At 40.5% G+C, this 21788-nt stretch overlaps 1 protein-coding gene across 1 annotated transcript in view; it reads left to right on the forward strand.

Moving 5' to 3' along the window:
* The first annotated feature begins 12033 nt into the window (after nt 1-12033).
* The window catches only part of LOC133344241 (CUB and sushi domain-containing protein 3-like), a 403210-nt gene continuing 393455 nt past the window's right edge, over nt 12034-21788 (forward strand). The window contains 2 exon segments of the mRNA XM_061554305.1: nt 12034-12630; nt 12632-12800. Of these exon segments, the coding sequence (XP_061410289.1) occupies nt 12421-12630; nt 12632-12800 (379 nt within the window). The 5' untranslated portion in view covers nt 12034-12420.

Here is a 21788-nt window from a genome sequence, read left to right on the forward strand (position 1 = left end):
ATGCGTCAGCTACTCCTGCTCCTCCTGTTCTTGACTCCTGGTGGGAGGGGCCGTGCCCTTTGGGCCGCTTCTGGTTCCCCAGGCCCGGCCACATGGACTCGTTGAAGACTGGCTGCTCTACATGCCTCTCAGACTCCTTGCTCATTGCCTACGCCGTCGTTCCAATGGCCACACTCACATGTCAGTGCATGTGTGATTCTCACGGGGGTGGCTGTGCTGGAGCGTAAGTGGGTTAGCCAGTTTTCATGTATATTTGTTGTTAATTCCCCGTTTTCTATGCGGTTCCCATTTACCCTCGTCGATTCTGTATATATTACGTGATTGTATTTCTTATCGGTCGCCGGTCATTTATTGATGTTGCTGGTTCGGAGGCAGACCTTTTCGATGTTTCACAGTTGTGTTACAGCCGGGGACGGCTGTGTGTTTATACAGGGGGGGGGGGGTGAGTAGTGACATAGAACGGTCACTACTGTGTCGGCCTGTACGAGGGCTAGGGGCCCCAAGGGGGTGCCTGGGGGGCCACGTGGTGGAGGGATCCGGACCTTCCCAGAAGTGGGGGAAGTGAGGCGTGTCCTGGGAAGGGAGGCGTGGCCTGGAGAGAGCCAGCCACGCCTGGGCGGAGCCGGCCACGCCAAAGCAGATATAAGCGTGGTGTGAACGCAGAGCGAGGCTGTTGTACTGTACTCCGAAGTGAAGACATCATCGGTCGTCAAGTCCCGAGTCGTCGTCCTGGGCCAGGCAGGCCGTTCCCTGCCTGGTCCAGTCTGTGTCGCGTTCCAGAGTGTTAGTGAGTTGAGGGAGGTGGTCACCACCTCATGTACAGTGTTATATTACTTACCGTTTAATAAATAGTGTTGCCTCCAAGCTGCGTGTGTGTGCACCTAATTCGAACCCACTACACAACAACAAAATCCTGGACCTACTTAATGATGGTAGTTACTGCATAATTAAAAACGATCCTACTAACAGCCTAACGACAAAAACTAACAAAATCATCACGAGTTCGACTTCCCTAATCGAACCAACCAAACGTCCCTCTCTAAAACCATCGGCGGCAAGACCTCGCAGACTCTATGGTCTTCCCAAGATCCATAAAGAAGGCACCCCGCTACGATCCATCATGTCGACGATCAACTCTCCTACCTACAAACTAGCCCGGTTTACATCAGATACTCTGCTTCCCTTCACAGGCAAGACTTCTTTGGCAGTACTCAATTCAACACAATTAGTCTCTATGGTCAAGACATGGTACTATCTCCTGATGATATCCTCGTCAGTTTTGATGTAGTATCTCTGTTTACCAAAGTCCCATTACCTGACACCCTAACAATAATTGAGGACTTGGTCCAACATGGATTGAATTCGGATGTACCTGCGCTGGTTAGGCATTGCCTCACCAACACTTGTTTTACCTGGAATGGCACCTTCTACAAACAGAATGAGAGTACCCCTATGGGCTCCCCCTTGTCACCAGTGATAGCCAACATGTTCATGGAAAAGTTTTAATCAGACGCCATCCAGACATCCACCCTGCGTCCTTCCCTGTGGAAGAGGTATGTGGATGACACTTTCGTCATTTGGCCACATGGCCTCCCAGCATTGAACCACTTCTTGGACCACATCAATTCCAGACACTCATCCATCAGATTCACCATGGAAGTGGAGAAAGATGGTAAACTACCATTCTTAGATATTTTGTTTGAGAGGAGACCTGACGGATCCTTGGGACATTCTGTCCACAGGAAAGCCACCCACACAGATTCCTACTTGAAACCTGATTCCCACCACCACCTATCTCAAAAGAATTCTCTCATCAAAACGCTATACCACAGAGGTCATGGCATTTCTGACCAACACCACCTGGCCAGTGAATTAAGACACGTACATCGGGCCCTCAGGATGAACGGATACTCTGACCGCACCATCCGCTAAGCTGTTTCTCCCACCATACAGAAACAGCCACATGAAACTCCGATCAAAACTATCACGTTGCCATACATAGCAGGCGTGACCAAAACGATCTCCAAAATTCTTAACAAACATAAAATCCAAGTCCGATTCAGTACAGTACAAAAAATCCGTGATCTAATTCCATCTGTGAAAGATGTCATTCCCGACTTACAATACCCTGGAGTCTACAAACTGAGTTGCAGCTGTGGTGATTGCTACATTGGAGAAACGAAACATCATATCTCTGATCGTGTCCGCGAGCACAGGTCAGATCTGAAACACGGCAAAACTGATTCTTCCGCCGTAGCCGATCATTGCTACAACGCTGTGGGCTCTCATGAAATTGTCTTTTCCGAGATCAAGGTGCTCTGCAAACCTCCTGGCTACCATCAAAGGTCTGTACACGAAGCCATCCATATATACAAACACAGACATCATTTCAACCGTGATGATGGGTACAAACTTAGTAATCATTGGAAAGATGTTATTAACCATGCTAAAAAGATTTAACCACACATATTTGGACCATCTTATTTGACAGGCAGTATTCTTCAGTTACCGTATAGTTTTTTTCTTTTTTCACACACTGGTTTTCCTGTGTGAAAACCAGTGTGGTGTGACCTGGTTTCACTACAGCAGTGCATACGGACTTTCGTGGTACCAGCTTTCACTACAGCAGTGCATACTGACTGAGGTGGTACCTTCTATGATTACAGCAGTGCATACCTTCTTTGGTGGTACCTGTTATGATTACAGCAGTGCATACTGACTGTGGTGGATACCTGCTATGATAACAGCAGTGCATACTGACTGTGGTGGTACCTGCTATGATAACAACAGTGCATACTGACTGTTGTGGTACCTGCTTTGATTACAGCAGTGCATACTGTGGTGGTACCTGCTATGACTACAGCAGTGCATACTGACTGTGGTGGTACCTGCTATCCCTGCTGTAGTACATGCTGACTCTACAGCCCAAACTACTAACCTGACAGAGAGCCATGGTGAGGCCTAGTCTCGTGCAGAGCCCCCGGCCTTGCCTTGATTGCCCAGCCGGCCGAGGTGGCACTTTGGCAGGCTGGGGGCTGTGCTGTTACCGCCCCCCCCCCCCCACCATCCCCCCACTCGCGCTACAATAATACTATCTAAGCACTATAATATTAGTATCTACCGACACTATAGTAGTAAGTGCACACATTGGGGTGGGTGGGGGAGGACATGACACTTTGATAAATTAATTTCAGCGTTGTTTATTTTTTTTGCATTTTGAACGCGAATGAGAAATTTCCCCCCCCCCCCCAGACTGATGACGGATGTGTGTTGCTAGAGGCAACCCCCGGGCGTCTTTAGTGGCACGAGGAAATAATTAAATAATAGAAAATAGCACTCAATTGCTTATTTAACTACTTTAAAGTTAACAGATGGGAAAACGTAATAGTGCTGGCTCACCACGGGGCTTACGGCGTGTTACCTGGTTACTTTTTTTACGTAAACCCCACGGTTTGCGAGCCAAATCCTTCGCAAGCGTGCATCCACAGATGGACGGACAGACAGAAAATGACGTTTGTAGGTAAGATTTTTTGGGTTAAGCCACCAATGAACTGAACAAATCTGATTAAGGGGCCGTCCATAAATGACGTCACGCAATTTTGGACGATTTGTTACCCCCCTTCCCCTCGTCACACGTCGTCACAAAAAGTCAGACCCCCCCTCAAATATGACGTCACAAAGCTCTGCCCCCCCCCCCCCCCCCACAAAATAAAACATGCTTCAAATCGCATTAAACTATTTTAATTGTAGTGTGTATTTAATGTGGCGCTCTACTCTGATGTTGAAGGATAAAACATTTATTAAAAAGTCTATTTAATTAAGTAAAACGTGATGTGACGTCACATTTCTCAAACCCCCTCGTCACACATCGTCAGAAATGTCTGACCCCCGCCCACCCACCTTGGTGCGTGATGTAATTTATGGACGGCCCCTAATGCATTTCTGATGCATCTTTGATGCATTAGGTGTGGCACATTAAGAATGGACCACTCTTTTAATTATTTCCTCGTGCAGCAATGTGAGTAAAGTGTGGTTTTGTGAAAGTCCTTATGTGCTGTGCAGTACATCAATGCACTTGGGTACACCAGCTTGTGTTGAGTGAGTTGGGCCTGGAGGTGGCTGGCAGGGTTATTGATTACCCGGACTTGTACACCAGTCACGTGGTTAATGGCGACTCTGTTACGGATTGCTGTGTGACACACGTGCTGCTGCATTTTACAGGTAAAGGACCCAAAGGTTGTTTTTGATCGTTATAGAATTGTTCTAGACTTGTTCTAGACTTCAAGCTTGGCTTTGAGTTGTAGTTTGTGATAGATACAATAGGAGGGGTTTAGCACTGTGCACTGTAAAGGATGACGTATTATAGTTAATACCTGTAATACTCTAACCCGAATACTGTTTATTCTATAACCATGCACATACACCCAGAGTATGACGACTTGCAATGCTATTGAGAATAGAACACATGTACAGTAGTAAGTTACAGTACAGGTAATGGGCGTAAGATACCGATATAAGTGGATGGTATAGATAGACATACAGTTTAGGATTAAAGTAATATTCGAATAGTGAAGTGCAAGGGTTATTGGCAAAGACAAAGATGGCTTATCAGCAGTAGAATTGGGTTTAAGAGAAACTGTTATTGATTAACCAGACTTGTACACCAGTAACGTGGTTAATGGCGACTCGGTTGAGGATTGCTGTGTAACGCACATGCTGTTTCATTTTACAGATTTACCACAATAAATGTGTTTGCCCTCGATTTGGAGCACCTGCCCACATATTTCTTTTCGAGTGTGCAACATAAATACTTGCAGATTCAGGTGTCTGCTGTCGCAGAACGTGTGTGCCAAGGGGAGGGCCACAATGTTGATTTTGACAATGTGGCAGAGTTATGTTTAACTCAACTTGTATTGGCAAACTAATTATGGAATCCATTGAGATAAACGAAGAGTAAAAAAAGACTACTTAAATCAAGCTGATGGCTCTAAATTAAGTGTGGCTCGGAAAGATATATTTAAGTATATATGTTGAACTTCTTTCGCACTGTCTGAAGCTCACCACAGGTGATATATTAAACAACCAACTGTCATTACACTTATAGACACAAAATGTACATGGATGTACACACAAAGGCGCACACGGTCGTGTGTGCATAAACATATCGGTTTCAATGCTGTATTCTTATGCTTCTGTGGTGAAATAAGTTGATTTGTAGATTATCCAACCTGGCAAATTAAGTATGGGGCAAGCATTTTATCCTACACTTGCGGTCAAAATGATGGGTTTTTTTGATCACCAAAAAAGCGATGTTACCAGGGTGTAATAGTTATCACACCGAGGCCGCCCGTTTAAGCTTCCAGTGTAGCCGTTGAAACATTTGGCACGTTTCATAAATCCCTCAACTCTGTCCACCCAGCAGTATAAATGGCTCTACCACTGTTAGTCGATAGGCTGGTCTGCATGTGGTGGGGAAAGTGTGGGTACTCCCAACTCTTATGCTGTTAAGTGACTGTTGTCCATTTGACATATATGCAAAGCATTCCTGTGATATTTTTGTTCACGGGCAAAGGACACTATGGGTAATTTTTTAGTTAATTCCTCAGGCAAAATTTTGAAATAAAATCTATTCTTTTAGAGTAAGTTGGTTGTGTTGGCTAACACACCTTTGATAGGCAATGCTTGCATAGTTTAGAGGCTGCCAGAAGGATACAATATTTCTCATGATATTTAAGGTGTTTATTTTACTCTAGCAGATGTTTCACTGGCATAATTACACAGTGTGCTATTATCAAAATACTGACTCAACAGTTTAATTGTTCCTTATACCTTTATGGATGTAGTAAATTAAATTAACATTTAAAAGCCCAAGCGGTAGCGATGATATCAGCTTGTGTGGAGGAGTTAGATGTATTGTTGCAATGTGAGATGGCTATAGCTTGCAGAGATGATGTGATACATTAAAAAATATAGATTATTGCATTTAGTGTTTGTTACAAACTCACAAGATGCAAAAAAACAAATAAATTAATAGGTAATGAGCATGCACATGCACACTGATTTTTTTTTACGGTTATAAAATTACTGGAGGAATGTAGGGCTGCTGGAAACAGACGACGATTTGATTGTCATTATTGTGCTGTATGATGGAAATCAAAGTAGAAAACGCTTCCTAAGAGTATGACCACCGTTGAGATAGAATGATGAAATCCGTTATGTGCAAGGAGTGATATTGATTGTAACAGCATTGAACCATGAGGGATGGTGATAGCATAGGGAGGCCTACATCTGGCAGAAGATAGACAATGGCTGATGATGATTTTGATGTTTATTTTGGTAGCTATATATTGGAAAGCTGTAACAGCACTACAGTGCCGCACAGCAATACTATGCGTTTAAAATGACCTTTACCAGTCAGGATTGTTTATGTCTTGAAATTATATAATGTAATGAAACCCTGCTTGTGGCCACGTCTTTTTTCATCTCAACAGCAGGTTTCATTGTAAGCTAAAAGTGCTCAAAGCTATTATGAGCACTCAGCAACACTTGCAATTCTGGTGGAGAGGAATAATCAGTGTTGTTAATTTAAATAAAAAAGGAAGATATAATTCATAATACAAGAAAAAACACCATAAATGTGCAAAATATAAATCTTTGTTGTTATAAGGAGACTAGTTCTACTTTCCTAGGCAATGCGACGATTTAATAAACCATTGCATAACATTTTGAAAATTACACTCCGATTGCAATTTTTTCTGAAGTAATGTGCATGTTCAAATCAATATTGCTGCAATTAATGTAAATTGGATAACAGTTTAAGTAACACTGCCCATAATATATGCATATGTAATTCATTAAATGTATGCAACATTGTATTCAATGTCGAAAATACTTACAATTAAGTTTACTTACAATATCATGGGACCTTCTTTGCCAGTACCAACATATGAGAATACGTTTTCCCCTTTTTTCTGGCAACAATACAGGTGTTAAGATGTTAAAATACCAAACTTAAACCTTTTACAAGGAATTATGTCTGCATTAACCACAATACTTGTGGTCAGAATGCAAAATAAAAACATACTCTGATAATATATGCATTATCTTTGCAACTGATTGGTCCACGCCAGAGACATCATTCTTTTGAGCCAAGTCTTAAAACGGTGTTAGACCAAAACGGTGTTAGACCAGACTTTACCGAAAGAACCAAATAATATGAATTACTGAATTCACGAAAGTTTAAGTCAAAATATAATTGTTAATATGAAGGGTTTTTTTTCTGGGAGAGTCAAGTGCAATCCATTTCTGAATTCGCCAACTGGGCTTCTCCATGTCCATCTTCCAGATTCCTGTTATAAAAAAAGTGTTCATCTTCATCTAACTTTAGACACGAATAGGTCTTCTCTCACATTTCTCACTTAAATGCCACTTTTAGTGATCATCCTTTCATCTCTGCACTATGTACCTATGTTTACACTGAAACTACTGGTTATGATATTGAAGTGTATATTTGCCCTCATTTAGAGTTACACTTAGTATATATGCTCTGCAAAGAGTGTTTGTTGAATGGATAATTTCCTCATACCTTTGGTATAAATCTGCAGCTTCACGGCTTGTTGCTGAGAGATACATTTTAATTATGTTTAGCTTGCAGTGGTTCAAAAGTATGAACGTTATCTCGGCCACTATCTGAAGTTTTCTTGAATCCTAACATTTTTTATTTCTGTAAATATTAGGAATTCCAGAAAATATTAGGACTTCCAGAAAATATAATGTAGCAGTCTTCTTTATTTCATTCTGCAATGATGTCCTGTAGTTTAATTTCATTGATTCTTAGAATGGCTCTCTCTTCAGCAAATATGATAGTTTGTTTCCTTTTCTCATTCCAATGTTTGCTCTTAGTGTCATGTCGTGAGATGACAATATTTTAAGTCGCGATTTTGCAGCTACGAGTGCATCGCCCTGTGTCTGAGTTCATCCCCGGAAGATGACATCACATACTGTAAGTACTTCCGAAACTCCTTCAATCGGTCTCTTTATCTATGTGAGAGCTACACCTATTATAGGCTCTGCAAACAGCGTTTGTTGTATGTCAATAAAACTGAAATGTAAAAGCACTTGTGCTGGAATTTAGGAATGTGTTATGCTTTTTTTTACGTGTGCAGTCATTAGTTATGGGCTCATACCATTTTAATTACACTTGATGAACCATTTTAATCAGAATCATAACATTTATACTGGAGGAATCCGATGAGCTATGAAGCTCTTTTTCACAGATGTCTATCATTGTCTGCACGAATATAAACCCAGGATCTGAGCCATGCCAGTTTAGTGTTATGATCTCTAGTTATTTGGTGGTGCTGGATTGTCAGTGGTGCATGAGTGTGATTAACAAAAAAATTCTACACATTCGTTAAAAACAATGTCTGTGTCTGTTTTCACTATTTCTTAGCAATGTTGCAGACAATGATCTTACTTCAGAACACAACTCTACAGGCCTACTCACCACATGTGAAATCCATGTTTAGAAAAGGTTGCTCTACCATTGACCACATACCATCAATCAGATTCTGGGTAAAACAAAAAAAACGTCATTACTGTTATAGCTAGCCTTGGAAGGCATAATACAATGCATTTGACCCAGTACGAATTAAAGCAAATATCTCAAAAATCAAGGCCCTTTTCACACCAATCATGAAAGAACGTGAAATTTTAATGTGTGTACATTTGATATATTTTCTGAACTGTATATATATTTCTGGAATTGTGGAAAACTCGTGGACTAACTACAGTTAGCCTCCATATATCTGTACATGTTTTATCAACTTTTGAATGATTGTGTTGAATGGCATTACGGCATGAAACAACATCTACCACATGACCTCCCCGATCTTACTTTTTAGGAGCTTGCATTTATATTTCTTTTTTTTAAACACACATTTGAAAATATACTTTCAAATGCCTTATTCTCATTGCAAAAGCATTTTCATTGTAATTATTTCTTCAAGTTCTGGATGACTGAATTATAATTGTGTCCATATCTATGTAGCCACTTCTATATCATATAGAATGAGTAAGCAAGCCCCCCAGAAACATAAATGGAATTTATTGTAGGCCTTTTGACATCTGGGGAACCTAATTCAACATGCATTTTCCCCTTGTGATGGCATACATGAATATGGATTTGCACACTAGGTCTGCTGAAAGAAGTAATTTAGCTCACACAGCTCCTCTAAGAAAAATCCACGTAGCCAAACAATTGCTAAAAAGAGTGCCACATGCTGATACGTATGCATTTTGGCTCATTTTCAAATACCAATGGCTCATCTTTTTAAAAAGGTTACTCAATAGCTGCTGGAAGTACCCCTCTGTAAACCACTGACCAGAAAATGAATTACAAATGTATCTTATTGAGTAAATTAACATGTATTATGATGCCACATTATCTTTTGAGAAACGAATAAATCAAAACAAAGTTACAAGTATATTTCCAATAAATCATGATGGTGCAATGTGCACTTTTTATATATTTTTTGTGAACTAAAAAAAATAGATATGGGCCGCTGACCTTTTTGCAAATGGCAGCAAGAAAAACGCTTGGCGAATAGATTTGTCCCCTGGCTGATGATGCGGGACGAGCCAGACAGAGAGGGCAGGAAGGGGATTGGGCAACTCTGTCTCAGATGGGCATTTTCAGTCATTTGTATCTGAAACGAACGCTTACAATAGTTTCTATATTATTTTGAACGTGTCAAGCCAATTCGTTAATAACCATTCTTGATACTTCAAACAGATGCAAATCACAGTTTACCCACTCAAGTTGTATCTTATCCGAAGGAGATGTTTACGGAAACGTCTAGTGTAGTTGCATCCTAATGTTTTGCAACTGTAATAAATAGGTGCTTGTGGTATACAGTACTGTCATACAATAACTACATTTTCTTGCATGACTTCATTCAACATCGTAATTTTAAGATTAGAATGCTGATACAAAATGCGTTTGAAGTTGAAAAGAAAAAAAGGGAGAATTTATTTTCTGCGTGGGAAAAAACTAATCTTGAAACAACGCCTGATAGAACACTTTAGGAGAAGGGAGGAAGGAACTTGAATAGGGCAGGGGTCGGGAACCTTTTTGACTGGGAGAGCCATAAAAGCCAAATATTTCTAAATATATTTCATTGAGAGCCATATAGTATTTTTAACGTATAATAAATTAAACATGTCTTACTTTAAATGCGACTTCTGGTGCTGCATGGTTTTGCTGATGGCCTTGTAGTCTGGTTCATACGTGGTGAGGTTGAGCTTCATGCAGGCGTGACCCGTGAAATTTATCTTCAAAACTAATTTCTGTTTACTTTAAAATGACACCGTAGTATTAAACAATATCACAAGTATTTTAAAATCAGTTCCAAACTGATTTTTGTATTTTTCTATTATTATTAATTTTTTCAACTCAAAATTGTCTGGGAGCCATATGCCGTCACTGGAAGAGCCATATATGGCTCGCGAGCCATAGGTTCCCGACCACTGCCCTAGAGGATGTCGACTATGGATATGGAGCAGGTGGAACTAGATGCATTGCTGCGAGGGATGGTGATGGATTGGGGTTTCATTCATGCAGCAATGGATAGATCATGGCCGATGGTGATAATGAGATTATAATTATTCTCTTCAATCGGCAATCAATGATCAGTGTTTTTAGAACAATCAACGTTGTGAAATGGTATAAGAAATATCAGTAAAATTGGTCCTATATCCCAAAAGAAAAGTATGTAATGTTCGTTTTGCCGCATCTACCCTCGACTACAATACTCGTTCAATTATAATTCCTTCATATTTTAAAAGCACTCCCCAGTGGCCAGTGGTGACTACACATTGATCCCATTTCAGTGACGATGGGGAATGGAGACGGTAATTATGGTAAAACATTCATTGTAAAATAGTTTGAGAACAAAGCAATGGCATATGAATGCATATGCTTTAAATCAAAATCAATAATCAGCGATGCGATGGTTGTGTAACACTGCTCTCAGGGAGTTGAAATCCACATGGCTTAATTCATTATTCATGGTTTATTTTTTTTACAAGCAGCTGGGAAATACATTTTCTAAGAATGGGAGACCAGATAAAGTTGTTGCTTCATTAATAAACAATTGCAAAAAAATCCTATACTGTACACATTTAAAAGAGAGCTTAATATATTACAACGATAATTAATTTAACGAAGCAATATTTTAAATTGTATGATGCGAGAGAAGATCAACATACATAAACAGAAAATGCAAATATATCACCGATTACCACCACACCTGAAGATAACTTGCAAAATAACAAATTGTCGTCCTAATAATTTACCTTGTCATATTTTAGAATGAACGCAACTTTATTTTCTCCTTGCCAAGTTCACACTGCAATAGAAAGGCCTTATTTTTTGTGCTGTGATCGCTAACTGCTGCCCGAGCACGAGATCGCGTATTTATAATACAGCTGTAGGTGGTGATATCAGACCATCCAGCCGGGATTACACACACAGTTGCACTCCCAATGGCAATGCTTTAGTGATGTGCACAGGCTCTCCTGTCCATCGCTAGCTTGGTGAGTTGGGATGCTTGGGACGGAGATGTCCGTATGATGAATGCAGATTGAATGGATTTTCTCTTGTTATACGGTAGGGTATTCTAAGTAATCCATACTCGGGCACTGTTATGGCATATATTGGTACGTGTTTTTTTTTGCTCCATACTACACACACGTCCTAAGCTTTGAGTGCAAAGGTATCCTCTGGGCATTTAAAATATAATTATTGAAATGAACTTCAAGTGTTCATATGTAATAAACTTTAAAACATAACTTTTAAATAATTTTCAATTCGGAAAATATTTTTGCTCTTCAAAATTGTATACATTGTTGTGTGAATTGGTCGGATCGCATTGTGAAGAAGTGTGGTACATGTGTATACAATACTGCATTGTAATGCATAGAGGGCATCCAACTACCTTCTTTGGGGTTTTATTGTAGATAATTAACAGCACAACCAATACATTCAAATCTTGCAAGACATGCAAATACATTAAATCAAATTTCCATATCATGCTTCTTTATAAGGAGTCTATTTGGAAAGTTATTTTGTGACGTGAATGTACAATATAAGTAAATTCAATATTTAATTTAAAAAATTCCAACAACATTTTATATGAACAACTCCAGTCTCTCTTTTCTTCTAAACACATAATTTCACCATCTCCACTTCTATAGTTATTGGATTAAATCTACTGCATATTTGGTGGAGCTGTACATTATGTGCATTGGAGAAATAGACGACCAACAAACAAACAATAACAACAACAAACACAATGTCTTAAAATAAAATAAAAATGCTGTCGTTAAAAGTGCTGTGATGCCCCTGCGCAACGCAAGGAGATGGTCGAGTCCTGTGAAGCGAACCTTGCTCAGGCCGTGCTGCTCATTACAGCTCTGCAGGCGTGGGAGAGAGGAGCAAGCCACCCCCCCCCCCCCCCTTTGCCTGAATGCGTGACGCCGAGCGGCGAATGCGCGATGCTGCTGCCGCTGCTGCTGCATCCTCCTCGTTCTCCTCCTCCTCCGTGCGCACAGTCACCCCACTCAGCCCGAATCAGGGGGCTCACCCTGCAGCTCGCCGGAATACAGACGCCCCTGCTCTTCTCGCTCGTCTCTACATGCGCGTTCGGGAGTACGAGCGCCGATAATGGCTACAGGCACGCTCCTGGGCATCCCCGTCCTCGTCCTCGTCGCCCTCCTGGGCTCTGCGACGTCCGAGCGAGGTGGGTTTCTTGCATTCGCCTCCCGAGCTCGTTCGCTTTCGCCCGATCGCTGCCTTTGGACTCACTTAATTCAGCGCGAGCTCCAATCCAGCGCGGCTGAAAAGAATTGGCAATGCATTATTACTATGCGAGACACGTTAAGAGACTGACTTGGGTGGGTGGGTGTCGGTTTTTTCCAAAGTACGAACAAAAATACGTAATAAGGAGAGAGAGAGAGAGCGCAGTTTACCAATAAGCTATTGTAGGCAAAATGTTGCGAGTGTAATTGCGATGTTTAGAATAAGTGGCTCTCTCGTCCCCCTTTGCAAGTGCTAGGCGGCACTCATTACGTATTGATAGGAGAATTCATGAACTTGTTACTTCCAATTTAAATTATCTTCAAAACAGAGGCGGTTGCCGAAAAAAAATATTGGCGTTATTATGATACCAAGTATTTTTGTCGACAGTAAATTTTCTTTCATATATAATAAACAATTGTGACAGAAAACATGCACCAACGTATGTAAGGAATAGCGTAACTCGTGTGTCCAAATGTTATTGTAATCTCACGCGAATGTCTGAGGGGAAGGACGGAAGTGAGTAAAGGATCACTGGTTGACATGTGGGGGCTTGTTGGGCGCTCGTGTTGTGTATTAAACAGTGGCAGTTTTAGAATGTATTGCTCTTCACTCTTCAGCATGGGTGCATGCTGCTCTGCCTAATTGAAGGCAAGGCGTCTGTGCGAAGCGCAGCGCAGCGGACATCTGCTGACAAAAAAATATGACATATGGATCAAGGTGTCAAGCAGAATATCGCAGTTCCCCTCCCTGTAAAGATGAAGTAATATCCATCTAGGTCTTGATTTCTTTGGTCGGGACTTAGTTCGCACTCGCGCATTGAATCAGCGCTCTGGCAAAGATACTCGCTTCTCAGCAGCGTCTGTGCAAGGTTTAGGGCAAAGTAGCTGGCCGTTGTGGAGCGCAACGCTCTCACCGGTCTCACTCACCGATAACATACAATAATCAGGGACATTAATTTTTTTTTAAATCTATTATCATTTCATTATCAAGATACTTAAATGTAGACAGACACCCAAACCTTGAGTAGGGGCGATTGTAAGTTCGTTTAAATGCATGCATTGCTGAAGAACAATTAAACTGATATAAGCATGCAAATGCAATATGACTAAACAAGTTAACGAAGCTGCGTTCCCCCCCTTCCACCACTCATTCTTAGATGCGGAACCCATTATAGAAATAGTATTGCATTGGAAGGCAGCTAAAGCCGTTGAGTCAGGGAAAAATAAGAATAAATAAATAAAATATGACACTTGATGTGATAGTGTCTAATGGTGTTTAAACTGTCTAATGCTAAGCAGCTAGGACAAGATAATTATATGGGGACCATTACGAATTGCAATTTTGGGACATGACAGCCGTTTTGATGGCAACGCATGATACCATACCATCAACCAAGCAAAAAAACACAAAATGGGTAATTTTCCATTATGGGTTTTCAAGTCAGAATGCTATGCTCCGATCTGTACGAAAGGAACATGCTAACGACTCGCATCAAGTTGTTTTTTTCTTCTGTGCCCAGTATCGTATCAGATGTATTTACTGTGCCGCCTATATGAACAATTTATTGGCACATTGTTGAATCACATTCAATTTATTTTGTTGCTATTTTTACATCACATACTCTACAAACGTACATTCAGATGTGATACATATTCATAAAGGAACTGTACTTGACACATTAATGTTTTTTGGGGAAGTTTATTGTCTCTGCTTTATCCCTATATATTCACATTGCGTAACGAGACATTGATTTATGCGAGTCTCGCGTGGAAAGGCAGTTCTGTCATTATGCAAGAAGACACTTCATTTTAAACCTCAAAAACACATGCGCTTCCATATATCCTCTTCTAATGGGATTCATTCCCACGGAGATATCTATCTGAGTTTGACACTACCTAGCCTCTTGTATGTGTCACTAATGCACAGCACCACACTGTGGGGTGTATGCTTCCCTGCACACTTTAAGCAAAAGGGATCACAATTCAATCGTACGTTGTCATCTCCTTAGCTCGGAGAGAAAATTAATGCGTTCATCTAACGCATGCCCCAGCTTTAACTTAGGCTGCACAATCTTAACTTGTTAAGGCGTGGGCCAGGGAGGCTATATGGCCCGGTGATCCGGCTGTGAATGCTGATGACGTGACCTTTGGCCAAGGGATGTAACTGGCTGAATCCCCCAGAGTCGAGTGAGAATCAGGCAAAGGAACCCCGTGTCCTGGCCACTGGGTAACAACGGTCTCTGATATCCAGCGCTTACCACATGCGTGTGCACTGTCGATAATATTACGCGTAACAGCAGTGCTTATCAGATAAAATGTGGAATGCCCCGTGTTGCTGGAAAGTCGTCCCTTGGGCAGAGTAATAGAAATCTTGGGAAGCATTCATTGCTTTCCGCAAAATTAAGTGTGTGTGCACAGTAAGAATCGGCGTGCTTTGGGATAACTTAATGGCCTTTATTAATTTGCATTAGCTCATCCATGTGTATACTATATTTCCTTATGTTTAGTGAAGCACTCGTATCTTTTTTTTCAAGAACAATCACATGCTTTGTTTTCTCATTCTATCTAGCACTGTGTAAACTGTAATGCAGGGGGCCTTTGGGAGAAATTAACAATCCGTATCTTAATTTATCCTGAGTCGAGGTGGTTTTACTTATTAGGCCAATGTTGCATAACACTCTAAAATGAAAAAGAGTGGGACTTGTGTTGAATTGAGTTCTAGAGGTAAGGATTATTATTGCCTGGGCTGTCATTGCCTTTGGTGAGTGAGTCATTCTGGTAAACGTTTGAAATGTAATTTCAAGTGCAGTGCTTTATTATTTAAATAGCTGTGTATACGGTATGTACATATTATTGTTTGTCAGCAAATGCTTAGGGGAGCGTCCATAAATGACGTCACGCGATTTTGGAAGATTTTTGACCCCCCCCCCCCCCTCGTCACACGGCGTCACAAAAAGTCAGAACCCCCCTCAAATATGACGTCACAAAGCTCTGCCCCCCCCCCCCAAAAAAATATATGCTGCAAATCGCTTTAAACTATTGTCATTGTAGTGCGTATTTAATGTGCCACTGCACTCTGATGTTGTAGGAGAAAACATTTATTAAAAAGTCTACTTAATTAAGTAGAACATGTTGTCTATATTCATTTAAAGTTGCGCATTTTGATGTGACGTCACATTTCTCAACCCCCCCCCCCCTCATCACACATCGTCACAAATGTTTGACCCCCCCCCCCCCCCCCCAGGTGCGTGACGTTATTTATGGACGGCCCCTAGGAATGACCCAATGAACTCTAATCGTCAGGGCCCTCAGTGGCACCTGTAAAGTCACAGGAATCCGAAGGCCCTCCATATCAAGAGTGACATATTCGTCACTGTATGTAATTTTAATTCATACGAGGGATACGAATGTTGTATTTGACAATTGTGTGTTGGTGGGTAATTTAAATGCTCTTCAGTGTTATTCACACTTTTATTTCTGGCCTGATTTTTAGAGTGTAACATGTGTCTACCTTTTACTGTGTAATTTACAAATGCTCTTTTGATAACCCCAACAATTACAGCAAATGCAATTATCCACCATGATGGTATTTTGCACGTTTCATTGAACAGTAACTAATTGACCAATCTAGAATGTCTTGCATATAATCATGCTACCTTCAGTCAGTTATCCTGATTGGCTACGGCTTACAGGAGTATGGACTGCTCAACAAATTAATTTCGTTTGAAACTTACCTATGTTGTGAACAAACGAAAATACTGGAGCAATCTTAAACATACATGCTGCAACTGTATACAATTGGCGTATGACAGTTTCAGACCAAAATTTAGCTAATTCCAGTTTTATTGCGTGTATATGAGATGCGAGCTCAGACAACTCGCCATTATGCAAATATAAACAGTGCTGCTCATCGTTTCCCCCAGTCATTAACGCAGAGCGTATATTGCGACTGGATGGTATGAATCTGACAAAAACGGGTCTGTGCCAGGTTTTGGATTGTGCTGAAGCAGGTGTGAATGATTAATGAACAGCATGCTTCCCTGAATCTAAGCAGTGCCTGCTGCATGCATTCATTATCGGTCAATCAATGACACCACCATGGCACAGTGTGCAACAAATCTACACCCCCCCCCCCCCAACATCGCCCTGCATAACCCGACAACCCCTTCTCACTGCCCCTTTTAATCCACGTCCCCGCATTAGTGTTGCCTCTGCAATTCCTCAAACTGCTCACTCCTCGCTACTACACACATGCACAAACCAGATCCGCTGTAGAGCCTGCAGAGACCGTTGCAGAGCCTGCATAGACCGTTGCTGCTGTTCATGTTCGCGAGTACATTTTCAAGGCTGGCTCAATGGAAGAAGGGGTTTTGTGGCTAGCACCACGCCTGGCTGCATTTTTCTCCACAGTTTAAATGTTTATACACTGCTTACCCATTTGAGGCTGAGGCAACCTTTTGGAAGGCCCGGGACCGGTTCATACATTATTTTGAGATTCTGCATTGGCAGTGGTGCACACGCACAAGTAACACAAAACCTCATCACATGAATCAATGACACCTTGGTGTTAAAATGAAAAAAAAATAGGCAACATGTCAGCTTCTTCTTCATAGCAGATACATGCTGTTCATCCTGACCGGAAGTTGAACTCAGCGCATTTGGCTTGTAGTGCAATGTGCTATCTCCTGTGCCACCGCTGCCCACACACACACACATATACCCCATACACAAACATATATATGCACACACATACACACACCTGTGTGTGCACAAACACATGGGATTGTTGGCAATTTCCTCATGTTGCCTATCAACTTTTAGGTTTCCTTTTGAGAGAGAGAGAAAAAAAGGCAGCTGTGTGAAATACATGCTAATGTTGAAATTTACGATCCAGGCAACCAGAGGTAAACGTGGCATGTAGGAAACAATCGCAGTGAAAAGGTAAAAAAAGGGTTTGCTTGTAAAACCAGCAGACATTTTTTTTTGCAGCCCAATCTTTTCAGTTAATGCAATCCTAGTGACATGACAGAAGAGATACACATAGGAGATATAGATTGAGTGAGATAAGACATGTAGAGGTAAAATGAGAGAAGATATATGCAGACAAGATAGAGATAAGAGATTAATTGGCTTTTCTATTAACTCCCTTGTAATGTTTATTGGGTTTTGAAATTGAGTTGATATTTTATGCACCCAATTTTTTACGAATCTGTGCTCCCTTCTGCTGCATGGGGTCCTAATCTTTTGCTTGGCTTGCTCATTGTCAAGCGGCAACACTGCGTGTGATGAACCCTAGAGGGACGAAGGGCAGAGTTGACTCCTGCCTGTGAATTTTACTTTTCAAATTTCCAGCTGTGAGCTGTGCACATGTCAGATGATAAAAAATACATGTAGTTTTCATACTAAACAAATTATATCGTTTGATTAGATCATTGGGTTTATTCGTATGTTAAATGACCTTCTGTGCTTAACTCTGCTGGTTGCTCTACCGTTAAACTGCTACATTAATTTGAAATGGGTGCATTGAGCAGTCCTCCCTCGCTTGATGTTTTTTTCAAAGCCAAGTACTTGAATGGATGCCTGGTGGAATGTCCTTGCAGTAATGAAGTATTAATTGTGAAACCAAGCCGTTTTCATGCCTACAGTTTTGGAGTCAGTTCAGTCAGCCTTCTCTGGGAAATATAACATGAAAAACAAATCCCTGAGAAGACATAATTAAATGCCTTTGGCTTCTGAGGGGTTGAAGGTGGTTTAAAAGCCAACCCTGTCCCTTTTCACTCTACTCATTAGCTGGGCCCACCCCCTTCACTCTCTAGCCTCCAATTCAGTTCAATCCATTCATTTAATGCTCTGTCTTCTACATTCAATTTCTCTGCTGTGCAAGGCGCGTGACAATAAATACATTGTGCTCACAAAGGTACCACAATTGTTTCTACCCTATAGGTTTGCGTCACGAAAAATATATGTAAGTTAAAATATCTGCTTAATACCTCGGACATCTTCAAGGAATGATATGTAATTACTGCGATGTTATACATACTGTCATTTCACTGATTACATGCATCCTGCTAAGCTATTGAAGATAATATAGCTCTGTGCTTTTGATTTCTTACTGGTAAATACTGCGTGATGTCACACACTCAAAATATACATATGCCTGAGGTGGTTTGAGGCATTCTGCTTGCTTGTAAACTGCTGGAAGGCTGCCGTTGGAATATTGCAGCCAAATTAAAGCACTGCGTTATGTTTGTGACAATACTTGGTGTTTCCTATCTGATGCAACACTATATCATTACGAAAAAACCAGCGAGCATAAATTCCGTACAGCAGTTATACACATACATTCACACTGAAATGTTATTTAAAAATACGTAGGTCATTACAAGGTGTACAATATCAACAACACAAATATAATGTTTAAATTAAAGCATCATTTTCAAACACAGTAATTTGTTCACGGTGTATATTCATAGAAAACATATTTATTGATCAAACTTTTAAAAAATTCTGAAGAAAATTAAAGAATGAGAACTGGCATGAGTACTTGGCATGTTGTTTTTCGGCTGGAGCATTCCGCTACTTGAGCGAACATTTTCTTAAGAGCTGGCATGCTATTTTATATGTTAACACTTCAGCCCCTTTATAAATGATATCCACAGCCTATAATGTGGGGATGCTGCTGTAATATAATGGTGAGCAGCATACCATTTAAAATAAATGAAACTTTTCATTTTACCAGGTAAGGCCCACTGAGCTATATAAAAAAATTTCAGAAGCAACCTGGTCACAAATGGTAGTTCAACCAAATGGCTTATCATGTGGACATTTATAGCAGCCAAATACTTTAAAAGCATGTTTCTAAATGTGGAGGGAAAATGTGGAGGACCCGGAGAAAAACGCACGTGACCACGGGGAGAACATGGAAACTAAAAATATACAGGTGTCAGGATTAGGATCGAGCCCACGACTTCTTGTATATCATGCGATGGAGTTAATATCTTGCTACCATTGCGCCAGGCATGGTAGTCAAACTAATGGTGCAGTTTCTTAAATCCCATCGCCCCCCACCTCTCTCCACCAAACAGTATTCGTCGGTACACCGCAGTTAACTCATTTGCAGGTCGCGTGTGGTGGCTCTGTAAGTATGTATATTTAACTTATTTCGCACCGTAGGTAGCCAACAGTATTCCCACCTCTTCCAAGAGGTCTATCCAGCCTGGAAGAGCAGGCCAAATACCCTCTCGTGGGACTCTCAAGAACTCCCTCTAGTGGAGGTCCTTCCACCACCAGTTGCATGAGCAAGCAATTGCAGAGCTGCACCCTTCTGTTTTAATATTATACTGCTAGTAATATATTCCCCACATTTTCCAAACTAACATTTCGGAAATAAATTGTATTAAACTGTTAACTTCTTTTTTAAACAAGGGAAATGAGTTGCTTAAAAATACACTAAAATTATTACGTGAAAAACATGACGGCTTTGAGTATTGAACTATTTTAATTTGTCTTTATGTGTTGAATGTTAATGGGACATTGTTATATTAGGAGATGGGCCCACATTGATATATTTATTTATCTCTCATCTAAGTACATCTTATGTTGAATATACATTTATATATGCAAATACATTTCTTCATGATTTAGCATGTATTTCTGTGTACCTATTAATTCATGTAAAATAAAGAGATTGCTAACAAGACAAGCAACAATCGTTGGTGTTTCTAAAAAAAAAATAGGCACTTGGTTTTATTTTTAGATAGATTTTTTTTCTTGAGCAATTAATTAAAACTGGAAATCGTATGTATGTTGAACTTCCTCTTTCGCACCGTACGTCGCCAAACCGTGTTAATCGGAGGTGCGGGGGAAGGACAACAATATCGTAATTTACAGAACACATTTTTACATTCACTTATTATTTCTCCAAAATCCAGCAAAATGTTGGGATTGTGGTATGGAGATCGAGCGGATTTATTTATTTACTTCTCTGTGATGATTTTTTCTTATTATGTTAACTTTTTTCTCGTTATTTATGTATTCCTTTTTTTTTGCTAAGTAGTGAGGTTTTATTTTTGTATTTTTTTGTACGGAACTGGATAATTGATGTGCAGCGTTGTGTGATTCAATTGCATGAATGACGCTTTTTAAAATTAAATTAATATTTCATTGTTTTGAATGAAGCATGGAAGAGTCGGCCCAATATACCCTCCAGGGGGAACGGATAGAGTTCTCTCATGTGGGAGGTTCTTCTGCCACCAGTGGCATGAGAAAGCAAATGCAGGGCTACACCTTTAATTTGAGCTATTATTTTCATCATAGTTCATCAACACCAACAAATAATTATTATCCATACTAAAAATGCCACGTTCTACAAATTATTGTTGATTGATGTGGTTTCCATAAAATAAGGCCTATATTGTAAGTGACCTCAAAGGAGAGGTTAAATAATGCAATTAAAATATGAAAACATATATTCATAGCACAAATGTCAATCAATATTTTTTTTGGCTTTACTATTGCCATGTGTCCTTCAATTACAACACAATCCTATTCCCTCCACCACCAGATCAGTGTATCTTGAGTGGGAAATATGAGTTTATCGATTTGCATGTGCGCTCCGTCTCAGATAAACAGTTTTTGTGAGAGTATCGGATAAGTTTTAATTGTATTGGGTAGTTGTCGGTATAGAACGGAAAGTGGTCCTAGCCAGATCAAAAGGCCCTGCCTCAATACGTTCACATTGTGCCCATGGGACTCTGTCAGGCAATGAGTGTCCAAAAGTGCCGCTTGTGTACGGGAATCCCGATAACACATACTGACATCAGCTGCTTTGAGCTGCAGGTTATTTTGGGTTGTAGTCTGTCCAATTATAGCAGGGTTTGGGTTGAAATGTGGGGTGGGGTTTAAGTCCAAAATAAATCACTTCCATATTT

This window comes from Lethenteron reissneri, chromosome 19 (genome assembly GCF_015708825.2).
Source record: "Lethenteron reissneri isolate LAM-NWPU_2019-01 chromosome 19, ASM1570882v1, whole genome shotgun sequence".
NCBI classification, from domain to species: Eukaryota; Metazoa; Chordata; class Hyperoartia; order Petromyzontiformes; family Petromyzontidae; genus Lethenteron; species Lethenteron reissneri.